The sequence below is a fragment of the Delphinapterus leucas genome, chromosome X, assembly GCF_059928025.1.
Source record: "Delphinapterus leucas isolate spDelLeu-1000000601 "Yukka" chromosome X, BTC_Dleu_Yukka2, whole genome shotgun sequence".
NCBI lineage: Eukaryota > Metazoa > Chordata > Mammalia > Artiodactyla > Monodontidae > Delphinapterus > Delphinapterus leucas.
Window position 1 is genome coordinate 91,105,493 of NC_143150.1, and position 24,447 is coordinate 91,129,939.

Sequence of the window (24,447 nt, forward strand, 5' to 3'; positions counted from 1 at the left end):
TCGGTGCTTTCAACTGTCTGAAGTGCTCAGCTGAGACTAAAGACGGAGTGCGGGCAGTTCTGCAGTCCTGGTGGGGCTTGTGGTGAGCCTCCTACTGTCTGCTCTAGCCAGTCAACAACTCACAGCCGCTCTCTTCTCACAGGTGGGAGGCCTCAGGACAAGCAGACCAGGCCCGAGGGACAGGAAAGAGGCTTTTCCTTTACAGATGTTCTCAGCCAAATATTTTCATCAGAACTGCAAAGTGCGCACAAACACTGGCATTCCTCAGTCCAGCAGAGCTGTTGAGGCCCCTCTGCAGCAGGGAAGTTGAACTAAGGACACCACAGGCATTCCTAGCACTGGGAACCATGATGCTAAAGGCCTGTCCAGGGTCTGAGTGCTTCGGTCCAGGTGGGAAGAGATGTGCCCCAAGGACATAAGCCACAGTGACCAAGCCCTGACCAACTGGTTGCCATAACTTTTCCCTTCACAGAGGGGGGACAAGGTTAGAGAAGTTAAAGGACTTGCTCAAACACTGCTCTTAACTACCTCTCAAAATCAATATGGCAGGGAGTTAGGAGCTAGAGATGGAGAAAGTGAATTTGAACCCACCTCCAGTGAAGTCACAAGGACCTAGGTACCTGCTCTCCACAGCTTCACTACTGCCTCCATTTCTTCCTAAGCAGGAAGGGCAGGAGGAAGACATGACAGTTCCCACATTTTCTCTGCCCAGGAAGCTGGCAGCTGGGGTGAGGCTGAGCCCTTTTGGTTACTATCTGAACCAGACAGCTCCAGGAAGTCCCTTCTTTCCCTGGAACCAGCAGCTATGTCACATCTGGGTTTACAACGCTTTATTAGGATTCAGGTTCCAAACAAGGTAGGAAGCAGCGGCAAGAGGGGTTCAGGTAGAGGGACGAGGAGGGAACACCAGGCTTGGATAGCTGGGCCGATGACAGAGGCCAAATGGGAGCCCTGGGCTGGAAGGGGTCTGGAGAGGGGGCCTGGGGTCAGTCTGTAGGAGAGGATAGGGGTCAGCGGATGGTGTATCGTACATATGGGACCTCAACGTCCTCGCCACTCTCGTCGTTGCAGCACAGCTCAAGCACCAGGGCCCGCACATGGCGGCCCAGCTTTCGCTTCGACACACGGCTTACGATCTCTGTCATCCTGGGGGCGGGGGATCAGAGGGTCAGGGAGGCAAAAAGTAAGTGAAGAGGGGCAGGTAGCTGAGGGCAGAGGAGGTGAAGGGCAGTGAGCAGGAGTGGGACAGCTACAAGTTGAGGGTCCCCACTACCCAACTCACGGCTGATCCAACCGTTCCTTGAGCTTGGCGGCCGGCATGAAGAAGGAGTAGAGCATAGACACACCCTGGGACAGCATGGTGATCTCCAGCTTATGCTCTGTCTGGAGGAGAAGGGGGAGGACAGCAGTGTCACGGGGGTGGACAGGCCAGCCAGTCACCTGCACACTCCGCCCCCAGTGGGGTGAGAGAGAGAAAGGGGTCTCACCTTGAAGTAGTCAAGGAACTGTTTGAGGGTCATCTCCTCACCATTAGACTGCAGCCCCTGTACCTCAAAGCGATCCCACAATGTCCACTCTTGGTTATAGTACTGTGGGACAAGGAGCAGGCCAATGGGATGGGGGCCACCAGAGGGCGCAGCCCCATCAGTCTCCCCCTCCACTCATGCAGACGTGCTAAGTCAGATCACAAGCCTCTTCTGTCCAAAACTTTCTCATGGCTTTTGTCTTGCCTTGAGTAAAGAATGAAACCCTTATGATAATGGAGATAAGGCCTTAAGTCATTGGAGTCCTATTCTCTTCTCATTTCCTATCTCCTCATCCTCTCACTCACTCTGTTCTAACGACTTCTTCCTCAAACATCCCAGGCACACTCCTACCTCAATACCCCCGCAGAGACTGGCCCCTCTGTCTGGAATGCCTTCCCGGCAAATCCTTCATGGCCTGTCTCCTCACCTCCTCCAAGTCTGGACTCACATGTCATCTTCTCCGTAAGGCCACTCCTGATTATCCCACAGCTAAAATCCCAAACCCATCCCCTCACCACCTGGTACTCTCAAGTTCTCCTTATCCTGTTCTTTTTTTGGGGTTCCAAAATCATTTATTGTGTTACTCTATTTCAGGAATATAACCTTAGCACCTGTAAGAGTACCTAGCATGCAGTAGGTGCTCAGTAAATATCTGAGTGAATGAAGAAGCAAGCAAAAGCACTTCACATACTAAGCACCCAATAAATTTTGGGTGCTACTATTGTGCAGTTATTAATCATAATCTACTATTCAAATATCTTTTCTGAGGTCTTCCACAAGCAGAATCAGACCGGTACTTAGCACATAGAAAATAGTAAAAAAAAAAAAAATATGGGGCTTCCCTGGCGGCGCAGTGGTTGAGAGTCCGCCTGCCAATGCAAGGGACACGGGTTCGTGCCCTGGTCCGGGAGGATCCCACATGCCGCGGAGCGGCTAAGCCTGTGAGCCATGGCCGCTGGGCCTGAGAGCCATGGCCGCTGGGCCTGCGCGCCCGGAGCCTGTGCTCCGCAACGGGAGAGGCCACAACAGTGAGAGGCCCGCGTACCGCAAAAAAAAAAAACAAACCTATATATATATATATATATATATATATATATATATATATATATATATATATATATACATATATATGATAAGTGAATAAATGAACAAGGGGGTACACAAAAGGAACAGGTACACACTGACGGAAACCCTCTCCTGGTGACAGGCTATGAAGCAAACTAGAGCCAGCTCTACAGAGAAACACCCACCCACAAATCCACTTCCCCTGATGCAGGCCCTCACCTGATGACGGGGTGCTGCAAGGGGTTCGGAGAAGCCAAAGAAAGGCAGGGCCAAATTGAGGAAACCATTCTTATAGGAGTCAAGCTGTCGGTGCCCCTGCACCACCTTGTACAGCTCTAGACACACAAGGCCAACCACAGCTGCTGTGGTCGTGGCAATGGCCGGGATGATCTTTCCTGCAATCAGCTTGCTCTGTGAGGAAGGAAAGGATCAAGGAAGGAAGTTAAGGGTAGAAGAAGCTCATATTCTACAGAAGGGATAGAATGTGGGCAACTGCAGCCTGGGAGGGGGTGAAACGTCAAGTCTAGATTTGCCTCACCTTGTGCCGGTCTGCAGGGGGAATGTCATAGTTCTCTGCCCGGAGGTTGGATGCAGCCACAATGAAATCCATATGGAAGTTGCTGTCATCATCCTTTTATGAGTGAGAGGTTAAGGGAGGAGGGTGGGGAGACAATAAGGAGAGGATCAGAGGAGGAAGAGGATTCCTGGCCTCCGGAGACACAAGTATCCTCCACTGCAATTACCTGCTGGGCTCTCAGATCACAAAGGCATGGCTGGGAACATCTATTCGTTCAGGGCCCCATAGCAGGCCTGTGATCCAATCCCACAAAGGCCTGGGGCTGCCTCTAGATCCCCAGAACCTGTTCTGTCCTGCCCATCTGTGCTTAGCCCATCCCCACTGCCTGCCCAGGGCCCCCACCCAGCACCTTCTCGAAGTCAATGGGGTACATCTTGAACCCAGGGAGCTTTTCTGGACTGGGCAGTATGGCCTTGAGCTCCTCCAGACGACTGTCATCTGCAGGGAGAGAGGAACACCGTCAACCCTTTAGACCCCAGGCCAGGGTCTAAGGTAGAAACAGGAGCTCAGGTGGGGCAAAAGTTTAGGTAGATAAAGGATTTGAAAAGGAAAGACATCCTGGGAGGGAGGAGGAGCAATGGGGAGAGAGAGAGCAGGACAACAGAGTACAAACCTGAATAAGACAGGGGGCAGGGGGCAGGTATATCAAGAGAGAGGTATCTCTAGAGACTCTAAGGAACTGAAAATGAAGACATTAGGAGAAAGTGGGGATGGACAGATCAGGATGGGAGAGCTGTAGATCTCAGGAAGAATGATGCAGAGAGAGGTGGGGAGACATAAGAGGATACAGGGGAAAAAGGCAGGGGAAGATACATAGAGGGGAAGTTGGGAGAAATATGCAGATGTGGATATTGAGGTTAAGATACTGGGGGACAGAATATATGAAGAGTGGAGAATAGGGGCATATACAGAGGATGAGATAGGTGAGAAAAAATTTTATACACATGATAGATACATTTTATATATACCCTATATATGCTGCGTGTGTGTGTGTGTGTGTGTGTGTATATACACACACACACAACGTTTATATACATTTTACATACACCTTGCATATGTTTTATATATATTACACATAGATACATATGTATGCATGTATATGAGGAACAAGATGGAGGAAATACACAGAGAGGAACATGACAGATATATATTTGGGGAGGAAGATGGGGACATGGGAGAAAATAAAAACAGCCACATTCGTTCATTTGTATGTTGTGTATGGCTGCTTTTGTGCTTCAACTGCAGAGGTGATTAACTGCAGACACTAGATGGCCTGCAAACCCTAGAAGAGTCACTGTTTGGCCCTTACCCCTGATATACAGCATGAGCTGGGGGAAAGAGATGGAGAGAGATGGGGAACTGGGGCAGAGATATGGAGAGGGAGATGAGGAAAACTGTGGAGAGCAATACCATGGCAAAGATGCACACAGAGGAACATGGTGGTGGGAAGATGGGGCAGATACCAAGGGAGCAAGACCATTGGCGGAAATCACACCCTCCAGATAAACAGATCAAGAAGAAACAGAAAAGTTGTTCTTTCCAAGGGAAACACACACAGAGCAAGAGAAACAAACAGCTAGTTCTCCTGAGGGCCAGGGAGTGGGGAGGAGGAGGCAGGAGGGATAGAATTTAACACAACCGACCCTCATTTCAGAGCAAGGGAGGCTCAAAGGAAGGTGTGGGGAAGCCTTAGGCCAGGGGTTGCAGAGCAGTGCCAGGGGCAGAGAAGGCTGGACTGGGCAGGGGACAAGTGGGGGTGGTGACTCCTGGCCGACTGGCCAAACATCCTCACCAACAGAGGCATTGGCACTCTGTAGCTCCTGGTCAGAGACATGGATCTTGACGCCGGACTTGGGGGTAAACTCGGGGACCTGCACAAACTGTAGGAGCGCTGCCACAGCATCTCGGTCCTGAGAGCCTGTCAGCCCATAGGTCTGGGCAAACAGGTTGGCAGCAGCCATCACGTAGTCCAGATGCAGAGGCTGGGAGAAGGCAGGGCCCAGAAGGGTGAGCACGTCCACCCTCACCTGGGGAGTCTCGGCCTCCTTCCCACCCACGCACCCTCCACCTGACCCTAGGAGACCCCAAGGAGGAGACTTACATTGTTGACATCAAAGGTGAGCGGGTGTGGACAGCGTTTGGGCCCAGACCAGAATGGAGCTCCCGAGCTTGTGAGCTAAGGAAGTAGAGAGAATTTTGAGGAGCAGGACCTGAGATTGGAGTCCTCTCTAACAATCCTAACTTCTCACCTTGGCCCTGGATGTGCCCTGACTCACTATTCCTGGCTGGGCACGCGCAGGGGGCTAGAATAGATCATGAACAACCCAGACTGTAGGGTCCTGTAGATGGAAGTGCTGATGCCAGGCTGAATGAAACAGGGGCACCTCACTGAAAAAAAACTCCTGGCACTCACTCTGTGCTAGCCACACAGCCATTTAACAAACCCTTATGAATTGCTAGGCACTGTACTAAGCTAATATTAATAAATCCTCACAAAAACCCTCATGAGGTAGATTACTGTTATCTCTACTGATGAGGAAACTGAAGTACAGAGAGAAGGTATGTGACTTGCCCAAATGAAAATGGAGCTGGGATTTGAACCCCCACTGATTCCTGAGCTCTTAACTCCAAAATCTCTCCACTATGATCCTTCCAGTCCTGGGAGGTGGGTGAGTCAGCCCACACCACAGGTAAGGGAAACAGAAATGAAGTCTCTTGCTCAAAGGAAAGGGTACAGCAAAAACAGGTCGAGTTTAATCATTCGTGTGAGACCCCCATGCTTGGGGCATCTGCCACAGCTGGACTAATGACCGAGAGGAGCCACACAGAGAACGCACAGCAGGCTCCTGTTTCTGGGAAACGCATCCCGCCAAATGGACCTGGCAAGTGGGCGTTACCTGGTCGGGAGGGAAGTTGTGCAGCAGCTGCCGGATGTTGTTAGAATACTGGGTGTGCCAGTGGTGGCAGGCCCAGGCCACACAGTCGGCCCAGGTACATGGCCGCTGCAGCACCAGGCTACGCTGCACGGCCTCCAGCACCTCCAGGGGTTGGGTGCCCGCCAGCCGCAGGGTCCGCTCCACAAACTTGGGGTCTCTATCGGAATTGGAGGGGTCAAAAGGGCAGGATTACACAGCGGCCCCAAGCGTGGGCTCCAGGGCAACCCCACTTTCTCCACGGAAAGCTAGTCCTGACCCCCAGTGGAATGAGGCCCCAACATTCACTGACTCACTTGAGAAGTGTGCCTGGTGCTAGGTGTCACACTGGTGAGGAAAGCAGACAGGATGCTCTGGCTGGAGGGCAGTGGGTGGGGTGAGGGGGCATTTGGTTACTTACGTGAGGTACTGGTTGACGTTTTCTGCCGGCTGCTTGAAGAGGCCTTCAAACTCATCTCTAGCCCACTGCAGACAGAGCAAACAGATTACAGGGGGCGATGATTGACAAAATGGGCTTCTGGAGGCATTAGAAAGACCATCAGTGAACAAATCAAACAGGATGAACAAAGCTGCTCTGGCAGAAGGTAAGCCCTGCAATCACTGTTCCCAACCTTCCCCACTCCACCCCCCCCCCAGCACCTCAATTTGAAAAACCAATGAACTTGATCTGGACAGCAGTTACACTAGTGAATGCGTGAAAAAAATTTAGTTCTGTGTATCTTACGTGAGGTATGTCATGCCTCAATAAAAAAGAAACAATTCAGTTACGTGTATTTTTAAATTACATTACATATTTAAAATTACAGTCCTATACAGGCCCTGAGGACTCAGCAGCAAACTGGACAGAGGCTCTGCCCTCTGAGAATTCCTAGAACAGTAAGTGCTGTCACTGGTGAGGGGGTTTGGAGGATATAGATGTCAGAGATCAAAACCAGCTCCGCTACACAGTATCTAGCTTTGCGACTTCAGGGACACACAGTGACACTTAACTCTGTGCCCTCCTTTCCAAAACAGATACTGTAACAGTAGTATGTACCTCACGGGTTGCCAAGTATGTATATATTTAAAGTTTATTTAAAACAGCACCAGATACATAGTGAATGCTAAATGCTTTACAACCCCATGAAGTATATACTACTGTCACCTCCATTTCATCAGAGGCATGGAGAGGCTAAGTCCAAGGTCACTCATGGCCTAGTGAGTCTGTGGTGGGTGCACAAATACAAAGACACCCAGTCTGGAACTGCAGGGGCAGAAGGGAAAGTGATAGAGGGAACTGTTTTCTTCCCCCCTCGCTATTTTGTTCCCCCCCCCATACTTTTACTAAACGTTCTGAATGGTTTGCTCTCAAAGACTGTACTAAGAATCATCTGATAACACAATGGTTATCCTTAGGTTCTGGTCTGTAGGCCTAGGTGCTGGACAACCTAGGTATGTTCGCTTTGTAAAAAACTCAGCCAGATAATATGTGCACTGACTGCTCTGTATTCTGTATGTATATGCATCACGCAAACAAAATCAACCTGGAAAACCAGCTATTAAACCCATTTTGAGCAACAGCAGGGGAAACCTGAATATGGACTGAGTATTAGAGACAAATAAGTAACTAGGAGAGACAGTAAGAATTACCATTAACTTTGTTCAGCATGAAGGTGGTGTTTTGGTTAGACACGGCAGTTCTTACCTGGGAGAGATTTTGCCCCCAGGGGACATCCAGCAATGTCTGAAGACATTTTTAGTTGCCACAAATGGAAGGGGGTGCTACTGGCATCTAGTGGGTAGGAGCCAGGGATTCTGCTAAACATCCTACAGTGCTCAGGATGCCCCCATGACAAAGAGATATCGGGCCCCAACTGTCACCAGTGCTGAAGTTGAGACCCTGTTATGTGCGAATACATCCTCCCTTCGAAGAAGCAGAGGGAGTGAAGCATTGTGATGGCCACAATATACTTCACCAAAAGAAGAAAAAGCCACATGAATCTATGAAGAGAATGTGGCAAAACGTTAACAAATGTTAAATCTAAGAGTATTTGAGTGTTCCCCACACTATTCTCTGTATCTGTCTAAACGCTGAAAAGTTTTCAAAACAAAAGTTAAAAAATGGCTTCCCTGGTGGCGCAGTGGTTGAGAGTCCACCTGCCAATGCAGGGGACACGGGTTCGTGCCCCGGTCCGGGAAGATCCCACATGCCGCGGAGCGGCTGGGCCCGTGAGCCATGGCCGCTGAGCCTGCGCGTCCAGAGCCTGTGCTCTGCAATGGGAAAGGCCACAACAGTGAGAGGCCCCCGTACCACAAAAAAAAAAAAAAGTTTAAAAAAAAAAAGAATGAATCATTCTAGAAATCAAGGTTGCAAGATAGAAAGTAAGAGAGGAAGGTTTAAAGAAAAAGCACAGGGGCCAGTGGCCGCGAGGCCGGGTGCCTGACCCCTGCCCTCTCCCCCCATGCTGATCACCTGCAGGGTGTGCTCGATGGCATTGGGGAAGTTCTTCAGTGTGCAGATGGGGATGGACTTTTCAGGCGGGTCCTGGCTGGAGCTGTATGATTCTGTCAGGAAGGGGATCACCACCTGCACATTGCCCTTGGTGCCCAGTGTGCCTGACTCCAGCAGTGGCTTACGGTAGTACACGCAGCGGCGGTCCATGTACATGCCTGGGGGGCGGGGGGGGTCACAACAAAAGGTGAGTGCCAGGAAATGGACATCAGGAGAATGGAAGACAGGCACCTCCAAGATACGCGCGCGCGCAACTTGGCCCCTGACCTCCTCACCCGCCTCCAAACTCACGGGCATCCACATTATCCAGGGCGTTGGCCACACCATCCAGGTTTTGGAAGAAATCGTCATCATAGATGCGCTCGGTGTCAGGGCCTACACGGTTCTGGTGGCTTGTCACTCGGATGTGCGGATTCATCTGGCGCACAGCTGCAGCAGCTGTGTCAGACTTTAACTTCTGGGGGGGCACGGGTAGGAATGGGGGAACAGAACTCAGTTATTCATGCATGCACCAGCGAACCTCCACAGAGCTGTCCTCCTGAAGGCTGGCTTATTTAATGCTGGGAAGAACGAAGCCCTGAGTTCAGGAGGCTCCCTGGTTTGGCAGGAGACAGTCCGTGACAGTACCACATGGCTAGGGCTGTGACGGATATGGCAGGGGCTCAGTGAAAAGGGAAGCAGTGCACAGACACAGGCTGGAGACAATAGGCCAGCCATTTGTTCTTCTGCCTACCCAACTTCTATTGTTCTTGCAGTTAATGGCACCCAGGGCTGGGGAACATTCCCCCAAAAACAGAATCTTAGCACACAGACAAGGAGGATCCTTTCAAAGTCCAAATCATGTCACATCCCTCCTCTGCTGAAAACCCTCCCTTGGCTCCCACCTCCACTGAAGGCAAAATGAGTTGGCCCCCGTTTCCTCTAGCTCATCTCCTATTACCCTCCCACCTCAGGATCTTGGCCTGGAGCACTCTTCCCCAGAAGAAGGGACTCTATTCCCTCATGCCCTCCAAGTCGGCAGAAATGAGCCCTTCCTTAACCACTGTAATCAAAACTGCAAACCGATCTCCCTGGCCTGCCCACTTCCCTCATCTTGTTTTTGTTGTTTCCTCTGCACAGCACTTATGGACGTTAACTATAAACTTCGCTATTGTACTGTGCTTACTGTTTACTGTCTGTCCCCGTCCACTAAAATCTTTGTTTCCTTGGTGTACCTAGAACAGAACTTACTCAATAACTACTTGGTGAATAAATGAATGAACAAAAGGGGAATCGATCCTGGCCAGGCAACAATGACACTGTCCCCTACAGAAGGCTTCCTAACTAGATCACCATATAACCCAGCTTCTATCTGTGCAGAGAAGAGTGAACCTAGCACAAGTACTCTCCTAGGAAAGAGGCCTGCTGGCCAGGTTGGCCCTTGGCTGCAGTCTGGGAACCTGGATTTCTGGAGGGTTCTTGCCATTCAGTACCTGGTAAGGGCTTCTCACTGTACCTAGACTGCTTATGCAAACCCTGTGGTTTATGCTGAACTCCTGCTCTCCTTCTGGGAGTCTGGAATTTGGGGACATTACCAGCAGAAGGTGCCTATGTGACCAGACCACAGTAAAAACCCTGGGTACTGTGTCTCTAACGAGCTTCCCTGGTTGGCAACATTTCACGTGTTGTTGCAACTCACTACTAGGGGAATTACGCATGTCCTGTGCGACTCCACTGGGAGAGGAGTCTTGGAAACTTGTGCCTGGTCTCCCCCAGACTTCACCCCATGAGCCACTTCCCTTTGCTGATTTTGTTACGCATCCTTTTGCCGGAAGAAATCGTTAACTGTGAGTACAACTACATGCTGAGTACTGCTGAGTCCTAGGGGACTAGTGAATCATTGAACTTGGGACCCCCAACACACTGTCCCAACCAGCACTCATAAGAAGAAAAGAGAAAAAAAAAAAAGGAGATAAAAAACGGTAGATTCGATGGAAGGGTACTCAATGTTTGTTGAACGAGTGACAGAGAGAAGGTGAAGGAAAGAAAAAGGTGGTAAAGCCCCTTTTCCAAGAATGAGAACAAAAGAGGAAAACAAGATGACAAAGTCCCACCTCCTACCCCCACCACTCTCACCGTGACGTCCCAGGGCCGGAACAGAAACTGCCTGTTCAGATTTGACTTCTCAATGGTGTCCATGTCTGTGATGACAATTTCTCCGCCCTCCCCACAGCCCAGCCCAATCATGGCAAAGTTCTTGAGCAGTTCACAGCCAATGGCCCCTGCGCCCACCTAGAAGACAGCCAAGAGAGAAAGAGGCTAGTCAGGGTGATGCAGGTCAGTGTGAAGTCACTCATCACTCCTCACTCTCACTCCCCTTGAAGATAGCAAGAGAGGGGAGAGGTGGGTCTAGTGCCACATCCTCAAGTGCCAGGGCTATGAGAAATAACCCAGGCATCTGAGGGAGGAGGCACAAGATGGTGGAAACAGAAGGACACACCAGGCTTTCCCTCAAGATAAAAGAAAATGGCAAACGTCATGCGGTAGAGATATAAGAACCAAAGACCCGCCCTCAGGAGGCAGAAGGAGACCCCTTAAGAGGTAGCCAGAGGCCACAGGAGATGAAGAAAGTGTCTGTCCCAGTGGATCACTCACCAGGAAGTACTTCTGCTTGCCCAACTTCTCTTGCAGGTGTGAGCCAAATACAGCTACCTGCCCATCATAACGGTTCTGGCGCTGAGGAATGCAGAGGGAGAAGGGTCAGAGAAAGGCCTCACCAGAAATGCCCCCAATGACATCTCCCCCAGGGCCCCACTCACATACCGGGAGGCACTTGTCCTCCGTGAGGGCCTCTTTGTCCTCGGGGAGACACTCCAGTGCATCAAAGTACAGCCACTGCATGATGGGCATAAACTTCCCGGAGCAAGCCTGGGGATTGGGCAGGACAAGGGAAGTGGTCAGTGGTTAACTGGGGCCTGACACAGAAGGACAAGCGATGGAATCAGGGAGGTGTCTGGCCCAACCCAACCCTGTCCTTCTCCATCTGTGCTGACCTTCATGACCTCCTGGGCAGCTAGACCCCCGATGAAGGCATTTATCGGTGCCAGATCCCCAGCAGCCACATATGCCAGCTTTCGGATGAGGTCCTCATCCAGGCTGTCCTGCTGCACCGCTGGCAGGGCTCGAGCATTCACAGCCTGGGCCAAGGTCACCAGCTCTGTGGCATCCTCCTGGTGGGGCAGAAGGAACCAAGAGCATGCCTGTGAGGCCACTGTGGGGGGTGGGGGGCTAGGTAGAGAGGCACTGTGGGCCTTCGATGCCAAGGTCATCTGCCCTGGCTGGCTCACCCACCTACCCACCTCATTGCGGGGCCGAGGGGGCCGGCCATGCTGAGCACAGAACTGGTGCAGGGCCTGGAACCCAATGTGCAGCTGGGCGGGGTGGGAAAACTTGGCGAAGTCCGTCATCACAAAGTCAGGCTCTGCCAGGGAGGCCAGCAAGGATTTCTGTGGGGGGCAGAGCATCAGAACCAGAAGAGAAGAATGGAGAACCTGGAAATGCCTGGCACCACCCCCAGAGCCCACTACTCCCCACACTCACAAAGCTGATCTTCTTGGGTACTTTGACCTGGCTGACGATGCCTCCCCGGATATAATCAGAGAAGTTGGAGGTGTCACAGATGCTAAAGGTGTAAGGACCTAGGGTAGACAGGGAAACTGTCAGGCTACCCACCCTTCCTAAAACCCACAACACCCACAAGATGAGGAAAAATCCATCCCTGACCCAGCCCAGACATCAGGAGTAATCGATTCCACTCGAACTTCAGAAACCATCTACCCTCTCGCCCAGCTCAGAGCCCATGGGACCCTGTGTCCCTGACCCCAAGTCTACACTAGAAGACATTCTCTGCTCCCTGTCCGAATCCAGTCAGACATGAGTGGATCCTCTGATCTGCTTTGTTCAAACACCAGAGACCTTTTCCCCCTCAATGTAGGTACCAGGAGCCTCTTCTAGGAACAGCTCAAACACGAGACAGCACTTCTCCCCCATGTCCCCAGCTCTGGGTGGACCCCAGGGGACTCTGTCTCTGGTTCATCTCAGACACCCAGGATGTGTCTCCCCTCATGCAGAGTCCAGGGAAACACCTCCTATCTCCCATGATTCCCCATGGCCCTAGCTCACCCAGGACTTTGATTTCCATGGGCTGACTTCCATTGAGCTCAATCATGCCCTGTACTTCCGAAAAGGAGACAAAGTCGCCACTCTCAAAGCCATGCCGGGCCTCATCCAGACAGGTAACCACACCGGGGTTGTCCTGGTTAAAGGAGGAGTACCTCAGAGGCAGGCCCAGGGTACCAGGAGCAGACAGGAAGGCCTGCCGCCCATCTGCCTGCCAGGACCAGGACCCCTGAGGCTGCCCTCCTCACCTTGGTGACCATAGAAACCATAGCACTGAGCGGCTGCTCCCCATTGGAATCTGTGAGGATCATTTTCTCTCCAAAGTCACAGAAGAGCTGCCTGTAGAGGGAGGCAACAGGGCTGATGCTCGAGTCCCATGCGCTCAGGGACCCCACGTGTCCCTCAAGATGCAGCAAGTACTTGCTGAGCAAATTCAGCCCATCACTGCTGGGAATCAGATGGCACTCATGCTACATGGGGTGAGGTAAAGACACAACATCCAAAACCCAAGGGGCTGAGGGGGGCTGAGGGCAGTCAGAGGTTGGGGGTCTTTTCCTGGGCATGGCAGGGGTCAGGGCAAAAGGGTGGGGGCACTCACCCAAACAGGCCCCGTGTGTCTGCCACCACCAGCTTGATGCCAAAGCTGTGACAGAACTCACCCACCCGCAGCTGGTCCTCCAGGGGGGTGTTGGTGAGGACCACCACCTGTGGAGAGATGGCAGCTCAGGCGAGGGCCCAGCACCAGGGGAAAGGGGAAAGGGGGAGATGGTGGAGGAAGGCTGGTGCGAGGCCTCAGGGAGTCCTTAAGGCTTTGCTGGTTCAGCTGTCTATCACAAATACAAAGTATCTACCATGTATCAGATTCAGCCCAGGCGAAACTCAGTGAAGGGAAATGTGAATCCCTAAACTATGGCAGGCAAGGTAAAGAGGCAGCTGGGAGGACAGAGTTTGGACAACAGCTGATTCCTTCATTTGCCAACACCCACTGCTGCCTGCCTACAACCCTGCCATGCCCTGCGAGACACAGAAGTAAAACTTCATCCTCAGCCAAAGTCTGAGCTCACTCCTACCACACCCACTTGCTCCCAATTCTCAGGACAACACCTGCTCAGCCATGATCCTTGGGACTTAGCTCTCTGCCTGAATGCCCACCCATTCCATCAGGGTGAGCTCCCATAGCTACATCAGGGTTCGGCAGCAGTGTCCTGGCTTGCTGGGACACCCCAGGGCACAATCTCAGCTCCCACAGCTCCTCTTTCCAGCCCAGGGTTTTTATTTAATAAAAAACCAGCTGCTATTCTAAGTGCTTAGCCCTCACAAAATCTTTATGAAGTCGGCATTATTACCATTCCCATGTCTACAAACAGACAAAAGGCAGGCACAGGAGACTCAGTGACCTGCCCAGGGTCACACTAGTACAATGAGAGACTTGTGCCAAGGCGGTTTGGCTCCAGTCTGTGCACTATGCTGTCCTGTCTGCTGGCTCACATCTTCCCCCTGAAGAGGCAGGTCCAGCGTCTAAAGCCTGCTCGCATCCCCTAGCTGCAGCCTCAGCATGAAACCTGGCACCCGGGCTAGTCCATTAAATATTGATCATATGAATAAACCAGAGATGGGCTCTGAGAGAACTGGGCAGGAGGTCGGGCGGTGGCCCAAGGTACCTGGAAGCCACTGAGGAAGTCCTCTACGAGGGGTCCAGTATAGGCGCTGACAGGCACGTAGCTGTTGAGCTCAGCCAGGTGGGGCTGGGAAACCTCAGCCCGGTTTTTCCCAATGTCCTCCTCCCGCAGGTAGAACTGCAAAGGGGAATGAGGAAAGAAATGAACTGGCTGTGTAGCCTGGGGGATGGGGTCTCAGCAGAGAAGGGCGATGGGAAGAGGTACCTGCGAGGAGAGGTCGGCCCACTGGGCAGTGCCCTGGTCATGCAGAGTAACAGCCTTGACCCCACCAAGGATGATGTTCTTGGCAATCTCCACGCCCAGGCCCCGCAGGCCTGATACCAGTACGCTGGACGTCTGGAGCCGCTTCATTGCCTCATGGCCTAACACATACCTGCCAGGTTAGGGGGCGTCTCAGGTCAGGGCCAGGCCCTTCTGACCCTATCCACTCAGTGCCCCCTCCCACCTCACAGTCCAACCTCGGCCCCACTTACAGCTGCCGGGAGTAAAGTCCCTCATCTATGTCTGCTTCACTGCCGTTCTTCGCCATTCCCTAGAGATGGAGGGGAAGAACAGGTTCAGGGAGACATGCAGGAGGAGGGGAGGGACAGATGGGACAGCGATACAGAAGACTTTCCCACCCACCACCCCGCCTGCCAGTCTCCAGGAAGAAGACACTCACGTTGGTTGGCACCGAGGGCACTTTGGACAACACGGAGTGGGCAGGGGAACAGTTAGAACCCGGCTTTGGATCAGGCCCGGACACGCAACGTTTCTTGGACAGCGGCGAGCTGGACATCTGGAAGGAAAAAAGAGATCAGAGATGAGCCTAGGGCATGTGGGTGTTCCTGTTGGTTAGTGGTGATTGTGGGGAAAGGGAAGACGTAAGTGCTAATATCCCCATTTTACAGAAGAGGAGACAGGTACAGAGAGGTGAGGTGACTTGCCCAGGGTCACACAGCTGTCAGAGCTAAGATCTGAACCCAGGTGGTCTGGCTTGCAATCCATGCTGCTAACCACTAGGCCATTCGCCTTTCTCCCCAGCCCAGCATAATGAGGGAGAGACTCCAATGCTGTGGGGGGAAAGGAGTGACAAGAATGTACTTGTCGGGAAGTCAGAGAAAGGATGTAGCTTCAGGTCAGACCCTGGCACTCCTTGACAGTCATCATTTAACCCCTATGGGCTCGGTTCCCTCGCCTGTAAAACAGGGGTGAGAAGAGCACTTACCTACCCCATGGAGCTGTTGATGTGACGAGATATAACACAGACCAAAGAGCCTGGTACAGAGCAGGTAGGCAATAGCAAGCAACCCTTCTCCTCTCCCTTAACCCTAGTGACAGGGGTTTGAGAGGGAAACGCGGCTTGGACATCCATCAGGGTGGCATGATGGCAAGAGATATTGTGCTGAGAACTCAGTTCCCAGAGGGGCTCACGGAGGAGAGTTTCACAAAGTCCAATCTGCTTCCCACCACCCCCAGCTCTGGGAGGGGAAAACACCCAGGGCCAATAAAAGAGGTCGCAGGGAGAGAGAAAACACACACTTCCCAAGCCTTGTCTGAGTGTGGAGTCCCTAAAACAGATCAACAATGATAAACGAATATTTATTAGGAGTCCTCCCTGGGCCAAATGTCAAACACAGATCACTTTATGATCTGTGCCTCACTCTGTCCTCAGGGCACCCCTGTGGGGTTTGGACTACTATCAGTAACACTCGCAACTCACACTGGAGGAAAAGAAACTCACTCAGGGAAGTTTGGTGACTTGACCTAGGTTCCCACAAAGAGAGTGGCCAAGCTGGAACCACCCGGGGATCTGCTGACCCTGAGGCCCAGGCTGCTTCCTGATGTTATGGCGTTTCATCCCCTCAACGGTCCTGACCCTGCAAGGAAGGGCCGAGTGTCCTTGCCAGACAAATGGAAAAACCTGAGCTCATGAGGACTAGGTCCCAGAGACAGAACAATGCAGGCTGCTGTGGAAGTGAAATTGGCGGGGGGGGGGAAGAAGGGTGACTGGATCCAGACGCTGGAGACAACAGGACCCCCAATCACTCCCCCCCCCACCCCCCAATGCTCCTCTGAGCCTCTGTTCTCCTACACTGAGCCTTTTCTGACACCCAATCACACCAAGTACCCCCACTGTACCTAAGATTCCATCTTGGCGCTTGTCACATGCTAGCACTAAGCAAGACGACAGGAGCTCTCTACCATCTACCAAGAGCTTACTGCCTGTCAATCTCAGAGTAAAGGGCTTTGTATAATCCTAACAATGCCCATGAACCAGATAACCTTATACCCATGTCACAAGTAAGAAAACAAAGGCTAAGAGAACTCCAGTCACTTGCCCAGTCATGCAGCTGGTGCTGGACTGTTTGCCAATGCCTCCTGGGGGAACAGAGTCAGGACCCAGCTCAGGGTCCAGCCCACAGGGCTAAGAGATGAGGGGTGAGGGAGGGGGACCCAGGAGGCTGGCTAGGTCCAAGTCATCTAGCTGAACTTCTGGGAACGCTAAGAACCAACTTGGGTAGAAGAGGCGTGGTGAGTTAGTAGGGAGACCAAGGCAAATCACATTTTTCCATTTACTGACTTCCTGACGCGTGATAGGTATCTCATTTCCTCTGAGCCCCCCTTTTTTTCCCCCAAAGCAGGGGCAAACAGAAATATCCTCAAAGGGCTGCTAGGGAGGTTAAAAGAGTCAAGGTCTGTGGTCAGAACTCAGAGGCTTAAGGACATAAGCTCCTCCCTGGGCACCTGCAGAGGCCTCCACTACTTAGTTATCGCCTTGCCTTGTCACTGATTTGGTTGTTTGGGACACACCGTCTTCCCACTTCCGAAATCAGAGATGATCCAGGGCCAGAGAGATCTCTGCTATCTGGACCTTTGACATCTGGACCCCTAATGCTGGCAACAAGGGTCTAAGCAGGTTTTGGTTGATGGTCTGAGAGTGGATTTCAATCGCAGAGATTTGGAACAGGCCAGTCTCAAGGCAAGCAGTAGGGGTCTGGGGCAGAAACCCCAGAGAGGAGCTAAGATCCTCCACCCCCAGCATAAATTCGAAACCTTTCTCTCTCAACACATGCTCAGGCCCCAATTAAAACACATATACTATCAATTGTTCAGCAAAGCTGAAATGAGGCTTAGAGAGTTTCAGAACCTGCCTGAGGTCTCCAATCTGCTGATTTTGAAGGCTGAGCATTGTCTACCACCCAAACCAGAGAAGGAGGTTTGAGGTAGGAGTCCTGGAGCAGGTCTGAGAGAGGGCAGACACAGGGTCAAGTTATCAGGATAGAGAGAAGCTAGGGCACAGGATGCTGGGGCCTGTCAAGCCTCCTAGGAGGGATTAACTGAGAGGTCCCTGGGAATATAAAAGAGTCAGGAGACAGTTGTCTGAGCCCTTGGAGGCTCAGAGGGAGATGGGAAAGGGGATGTTAGAAGCCCTGGGGGGCAGGAGGGGTGGTGCTGGGCAAGGTTGTTAAGACTCATATCTGGATCCTTGGAAAAGGAGTTTTTACGAAAGGGCCAGGAAGTTGCACCTGAGGCCCCAGCGGCTGCACAGGGAATGGGTGGGGGACTCTGCAGTCCAAGGAGGCTGTGGGAAGACGCTGGGGTCTGGGGGTGGGGGTGTTCTCCATCAGGGGGATGCTGGGGCCCTGGGGGGTCTTCACTGGTGGCAGAGGGAAATCTTTGACCAAAAATAACTGGGACTTGCAGGGAAAAGGTGTCTCTGACATTGATGTCAGAGTCCCAGGAGGCTATGAGGGTGGATGCTGAGGCCCGGGGTGGGGTCGTGGAGGGATTTCTAATGGAGTACAAAGGTCTTGTGTTGATCTCTGATTGGTACGTGCTAGGTACTGCAGCTGCTCTGAGGAGTGGAAAGGGGAGGCTGAGCCCAGACAGTTCTGGCCCTAAAAACTTCAGTAAGCAGATACTGGCTAGGTCCCCAGGTGGGGTTGGGTTTCTCTGACCAATTATGTGGGACCCCATGGAGGCTCAGAGAGTAGATGCAGAGAAAGGGGTTTCCTACTCTGATGGAGAATTGGACCTGTTGTGGGAAGGGACAACTGACAATGATGTTGGGGTCCTACGAAGCTGAAAGCCTAACTGAGGATGCTGGAATCCTGAAAGGCTCTGAGGGCAGATTCTTAGGCCTGATGTGAGGTTAAGGGGTCTGTGAGAGAAGCTGGAACCCCGGTTGGCTTTTGAAGGCAGAGGCTGAGTGAAGCGTGGGATTTGAGGCAAGACTCTGATGGAAGGGGCTAGGAGGCAACAGGGTCTGCAAGGGCAGATGCTGGCAAAGAGATCTCTGATGGAGGATTATATGTCCAAACAGTTCCTCCCTGGTGTCTGGTCCCCTGGGAGGCTCTGAGGGAAGATACTGGGGGTTATGAGTGTCTGATGGGGGAGATGCTGAGGCCTGCAAGAGGTACTCTCTGAAGAGAATACTGGAACCATAAAAAAGGGTGCATTCTCTTAAAGTAAAGGAAGTCTCTAAGGTCAGATTCTAGGAATTACAGCAGTCTTTAAAGGTGAGTGCTACGTGGAAACCTCTGAATAGAAATGCTGGCCCGGAGAGGTTTTGGAGGGAAGATGCTGGGCCAAGGTGGGTTGGGAGACCTCTGAGATGTGGGGGAGTGCTCTCTGACATGGAGGCCAAGCTCAAATGGCCTTTCACAGGGTCTAGACTCCTTCAAAGCTGAGGGCAGAGGGTGGGGGGCGGAGTGTGTGTGTGTGTGTGTGTTGGGGGGGTAGGTTCTGAAGGAAGATGCTAGAAAAGACTCTTTTAGAAATGAAGCCAAATGGACCCTCCCTGAGGTCTGGCCCCTCTTGAAAGCTGCGAGGGCAAATACTGAGGAACTAGGAGTGAATGAAGAGAGATTCTGTGGAAGGTCTTTAATGACATACACTGGTAGGAGGTTTTGACCTGGAATGTCGATCCCGTAAGTCTCTACTGCTGATTGGGGGAAGTTCCGATCTGCGATGCAAGGCTCAGGATGGGGTCAGGTCACTGACTAGGAATGTTGGCCTGAGTCTCTAAAAGCAGATTCTGGGGGTCTGACTCTAAGGTCAGATTTTGGAGCCCGAGGGACTGGGCTGGTCCCGGATGGGAAATGTCGGCCCCGCCCCAAGATCTACCCCCCCTTCTCTCCAACGATCCCTGCGTCCGAGTCATCACCGCCCGCCCCAACGTCAGCTTGGCCCTGCGCCGACCCAAGACCCTCCAATGCTCCGCGAAGCCCCTGCCCCGGCCAAGGAACTGAGAAAGGCCATTTGTTACCAATGCCGGTTCCCCGGGTCGCGCCGCCGCCAACTCCTCTAGGAGCCGAAGCCAAGCCCGGCCGCCACCCTCCTCCTTCTCCTCCTCCTCCTCCCTGCCGCCTGGGCCGCCTAGAATCGCCGTCGCTGCCTTCTCGTCCTCAGGCCGTAGTGGTTGTACTCGTCCCTGGGACCTCCTTACCCTCAGCCGCCGCCGACACAAGATGGCGGCCGTTGAGCCCGGGGCCGGAACAAAACCTTGGGCCCCACCCCCAGAAACCCGGATGCAGGCAGGCCGCGCCCGTTTATGAATCATGCATGACGGCCCCTGCCTGTCTGTGACTCCTTCGAAGGCGAATAGCTCCACCTGGTGGTTACTATGGCAGTAACTAGGAAAACAGGTAAAACGACATAGAGGGCACGCCCATGGAAGGTGAATAATGAATACATTGTTACAGCCAGGCTACCATGGAAACCAAGAAAGGACATCAAGTCCACACTTCCTGATCGTGAATTATGCACGAGGCCGGGTGGCTGGTTGACTAACACCCTGCAACCAGAAAGCCAATGTTAAAACATGGAAGTCACACCCCAATGCTCATGAATAATGAATGATCTTGCTGCAGCCTGGAAGCCAAGGAGACCGAGGCCACATCTTATCATGAGTAATGCATGAGGCCCGGTGGGCAAGAACAAAAGAGACAGGTCCGCCCATTACTGCATCTAATACCCAGTAAGCAGGGAAATAGGGCTAACACAGGGAAAACACACTCCCCCAGCTCATGAATAATGAATGGTAATGCTGCAGCAGCCCAACCTGGAAACTCAGAGAGGTCAAGAAAGGTCCCACCCAGTTACTCATGAATTATGCATGAGACTGAATGGACAGATACACTCAAGACAGCCCTCTCCAGCAAGTAGGGATTATGGTACTCCAGGCGAGGCAACTTGGTCACCCCTTCCCGTTCATGAATGATGAAAGGTGCTGCAGAACCACAGGGGAAACCCAGGAGAAGTGCAGCTGCCTCCTCCCCACCCTTAACTAACTGCACCGGGGCTGCCTTGGTCCAACCAAATCCAGGTTTACCACATACCGCTGGCAGGTGCCTCAGTTTCTACAACTGTAAAATGGGGATAGTAGTAGAACCCATCTACATCGTAAAGGCAAAATGTGTCACTGTGAAAACCAGAGAATATGAACTATGGAATGAGCTCAGAGCAGTGCTGGCACAGGGCAATGCTAAATTTTTTAAGTATTATATATTAATTTAAAGGTGATATGTAAATATATTGTATATTAATATAAAATTACTTATGGGTGAGGGTGTACCCAGCCACTAGAGAAACCCCCAACTTGGGACATTATCTAAAAAATAGTGCCTTGAAACACCCTTCCAGAATTACACTGGAAAACAGAGTGCTAAGGCCACCAATGTCCATTAAATAGGTAGGAGAGACTACCATGTCACCAGAGATACGACTGTATACCAAAGCCCCAGGTACACGATAAGCACCCAGTACGATTCTGTCAAATAATAATAATAATAGATCACATTAACTGATTGCCCACTATGTGGTGGTTCCTGTTGTGTGTCCCTTCCATGCACTGCACCACTGGTCTCAGGAATGCAGAGCAGGAAATCTGTTCCTTCTTGTCCTTCAGGTCTCAGCTCAAAGGTGACCTCCTTAGAGAGTTCTTAAACCCTCACAAAAATCATTTCCATCCACCGATGACTAGCTGTGTGACTTGGGACCAGGCATTTCACTTCTCTGGGCCACTGTTTCCCCACCCATAAAATGAGAACAATAGTAACCTACCTTGTGATGAAGCTTAAATGAATAAATATGTAGAAAGGTCTCAGAACAGTGCCTGGCAGGCAGTGGTACATGACTAACAGTAGTAGTAGTACCATTGAATTGGGTGGATGGGAGAGAGACATTATGACATTTGATTAAGACTACAGACTCTGGACTGTAGACTCAGACTCACTGACTGAGTAACCTTAGGCAAATTACTTAGTCTCCCGGTGTCCCAGTTTCCTCATCTATAAGATGGGACAATAATAACCTACGACCTAGAATTGTTGTGGAGATTAAACAGGCTAATAAAGTGCTAAATGAGTGTAAACTAATCTGATCACCATTATGCTCTTACTCATTTTTTCAGGCTCACGGAAAAATTTGCCAAAGATCACACAGCTGGCAAGGATCGATGGGACTTGAATCTAGAGCCTTTGCTGATAATCTGGGATTACTGGGCCGTAAGGAATGAACAATGAGCGAGGCCTCGTCCCTTCGCTGAGACGCAAAATTTAAATCCTGAAACCTCTAAGGGAAAGCTAACAGCGGATCATGCAGATGAAGCCGTAAAAGCCACGCCCCTCATGAATTATGCACAATGCCCCTAGAAAAGCCACAGAAAACTCGGGGTGCTACTCACCTTTACGCTTAATAAATGAGATCTAATTTGCCCGGCAGACTGCAGAACGCCCCTTTCAGCACACCCCTTCAGCACGCTGATCCACCCCCTCGTGAATAATTCATACGCTGACACTTCCAATGGACTAGGTGCGAAAAAGGCAAAAATGGTCTTCCACAGGGCTTCCCTGGTGGCGCGGTGGTTGGGAGTCCACCTGCCGATGCAGGGGACACGGGTTCGTGCCCCGGTCCGGGAGGATCCCACATGCCGCGGAGCGGCTGGGCCCGTGAGCCATGGCCGCTGAGCCTGCGCGTCCGGAGCCTGTGCTCCGCAACGGGAGAGGCCACAGCGGTGAGAGGCCCGCGTACCGCAAAAAAAAAAAAGAAAAGAAAAAGGTCTTCCACAACAGCCCACCTCCTTATGAATGACGAATAAAGCCACGGTCCATGAAGGCCCCGTGGCACACTGTCCCCTCGGGAAGAACCTAGCACACTAGGTTCCGGTGTTACTTCCACAGCCTGGGCTGGGTGTTCCTGTTCCTAAAAAAACTTGTGGGCCCAGATGTGTCTAGTCTCTCCGCGGTGAGACATCATAACAGAACCAGAGGTCAAAAAGGCCATTCGATAGGTCCACATGCCATGTCGGTCCCAAACGTTCCCACCGTCACCAGGACCTTTCCTGAAACAAGCCCCCCAGAATTTCGCCCTGAGTTCAGGAACCTCAAACTTTGCCTCTACCTTGGGGAAGCACACCAAATCCTGCCTCGTGGACAGAGTATTCATACACGAACCCTAAGGGTCTCCCCAAACATCCCCCTAAACCCTGTCTCCAAGGGGTATAAACCCTGCCTCCGAGAGACGCTCCTTAAAACAGACTCCCAAGTCCCACCCCGGAGTCCCTAAACGCCACTTGCTAAGGGTCCCCTCAAAAACAGCCACCTCTAAATGCCACACCGGGCTCAGAGCCTCTAAATATGCCCATTCGGGGATCCCCGAAATTGAGCCCCCTCCCTCAAATGCTGTCCAGGGGGTTGGGGGTACCGTGCTCCAGCTCACCCCCTGCGCCGGGCGGAAGCCTCGCCTTCCTGCTGGAGATGAGCCGAAGCCACAGGGCAACGGAAGAGCAAACCACCTCTGTTGTACAAGAAGAGCCAGAGTTTCCGCGGGGCTCGGAAGCGCGGGGCCTCGGAGGGCCCCCTGTTTGGAACGTACCACAGATGCTTAGCTAGAGGGGCGCGCGCCCTTGCTCCTGCGCCGTCAGGGCCCTTGTCAGACCCAGATACCCCTATGGGTTGTGGTGGTACTTCACGAACGCGCGAGGCATGCTGGGGGTGGTAGTCCGGTCGGGCCGGCGCCTAGTGCACGTGGTGGGCATGAACGCCCAGGGTATGGGAAAATGTAAACCTGGGCTGTGGAGTTCCGGGAGCAGCCCTCTGGAGGGGGGGAGGTGTAGGAAAAGGGATCGGAACACGGGGGTACCTCCAGATGGAAAGGCACACCCATCCTACAGAGGGGAAAGCTGAGGCTCAGGTGGCCAAAGGAGTTCATTCATTTGACATTTTGGAGCTCGAGCTGTGGGCCAGGTGCCAGGGATTCTTCCTTGCCCTCACGGAGCTGACAGACTAGCGAGAGACAAGACCATAAATGTAACAAATAAGTAAAAATTATATTAGATACATGTGAATATAATATAAATTGTGTCTAATAAAATGTACATGTTAATATTACACAGTTTACATAACATGATAGCCAGTGTCAATATGTAAATAATTTACATCTGTAGGGAATTCCCTGGCGGTCCAGTGGTTAGGACTCCACGCTTTCGCTGCCAAGGGCCGGGGTTCAATCCCTGGTCGGGGAACTAAGATCCCACAAGCCATGTGCTGTGGCAAAAAAAAAAAAAGTTACATCTGTATATAATAAATGTCATATTAAATACATTGTGTATAGCCTATATTAATATGTGAATATACAATTAAATATATATGTAAATATGTCGTATATATGTGATAACTGCTAAATGCTGTGGAGAAAAATAGAACAAGGTAAAGGGAAATCTGTGGGGGACCGGTTGCATTTTTAGATAGTGTGGTCAAGGAAGGCCTCCCTGAGAAGGTGATGTTACAGCAAAGGTATTTAACACAAAATGCCTTTATCACCTTATCCCAAATTCTGTATCCCATATCCTGTCCTCAAATCCTCCACATTTGCTCATTTGAAAAAGATTTACTGAATGCTTACTAAGTGCAGGGCACTGGGAGCATAGCAAAGAACATAGCAAGGAGACTACTGCCCTGGCAATAGTTAAGAACGCTCTTCCATCAGATCTTTTCCTTCTGATTTATTGTTTGCCTCACCTCAGGGAGACCTC

The 24,447-nt window shown here is 51.7% G+C and overlaps 1 protein-coding gene across 3 annotated transcripts; it reads right to left on the reverse strand.

The window, feature by feature from the left end:
- Positions 1 to 815: 815 nt before the first annotated feature.
- On the reverse strand, positions 816 to 23,257 carry UBA1 (ubiquitin like modifier activating enzyme 1). 3 transcript variants are annotated; one of them, XM_022556335.3, is made up of 26 exons: positions 23,133 to 23,257; positions 15,091 to 15,207; positions 14,903 to 14,961; positions 14,634 to 14,802; positions 14,412 to 14,546; positions 13,349 to 13,455; positions 12,999 to 13,089; positions 12,754 to 12,886; positions 12,172 to 12,269; positions 11,931 to 12,077; positions 11,625 to 11,801; positions 11,395 to 11,499; positions 11,227 to 11,307; positions 10,708 to 10,863; positions 8,884 to 9,049; positions 8,554 to 8,750; positions 6,502 to 6,566; positions 6,066 to 6,261; positions 5,270 to 5,344; positions 4,961 to 5,150; positions 3,518 to 3,606; positions 3,130 to 3,222; positions 2,811 to 3,002; positions 1,488 to 1,589; positions 1,283 to 1,383; positions 816 to 1,146 (listed from the first exon to the last, which is right to left on the reverse strand). In XM_022556335.3, exons 2-26 carry the CDS (start codon positions 15,205 to 15,207, stop codon positions 1,011 to 1,013), a joined length of 3,177 nt encoding a protein of 1,058 aa, XP_022412043.1. In that variant the 5' UTR covers positions 23,133 to 23,257; the 3' UTR covers positions 816 to 1,010. The 3 variants fall into 3 exon arrangements, with proteins under 3 accessions (XP_022412043.1, XP_089761081.1, XP_022412042.1); XM_089904955.1 differs by lacking the exon at positions 23,133 to 23,257 and adding an exon at positions 19,861 to 19,883; XM_022556334.3 differs by lacking the exon at positions 23,133 to 23,257 and adding an exon at positions 19,681 to 19,849.
- Between the last annotated feature and the right edge of the window lie 1,190 nt (positions 23,258 to 24,447).

Coding starts and splice junctions, on each gene's coding strand:
- UBA1 (XM_022556335.3), bottom strand. CDS start 15,207: ATGTCCAGCTCGCCGCTGTCCAAGAAACGTTGCGTGTCCGGGCCTGAT. Junction 14,962..15,090: donor TGCCCTCGGTGCCAACCAAC/GTGAGTGTCTTC, acceptor CTCCATCTCTAG/GGAATGGCGAAGAACGGCAG. Junction 12,887..12,998: donor TGGTTTCTATGGTCACCAAG/GTGAGGAGGGCA, acceptor TCCTTTAACCAG/GACAACCCCGGTGTGGTTAC.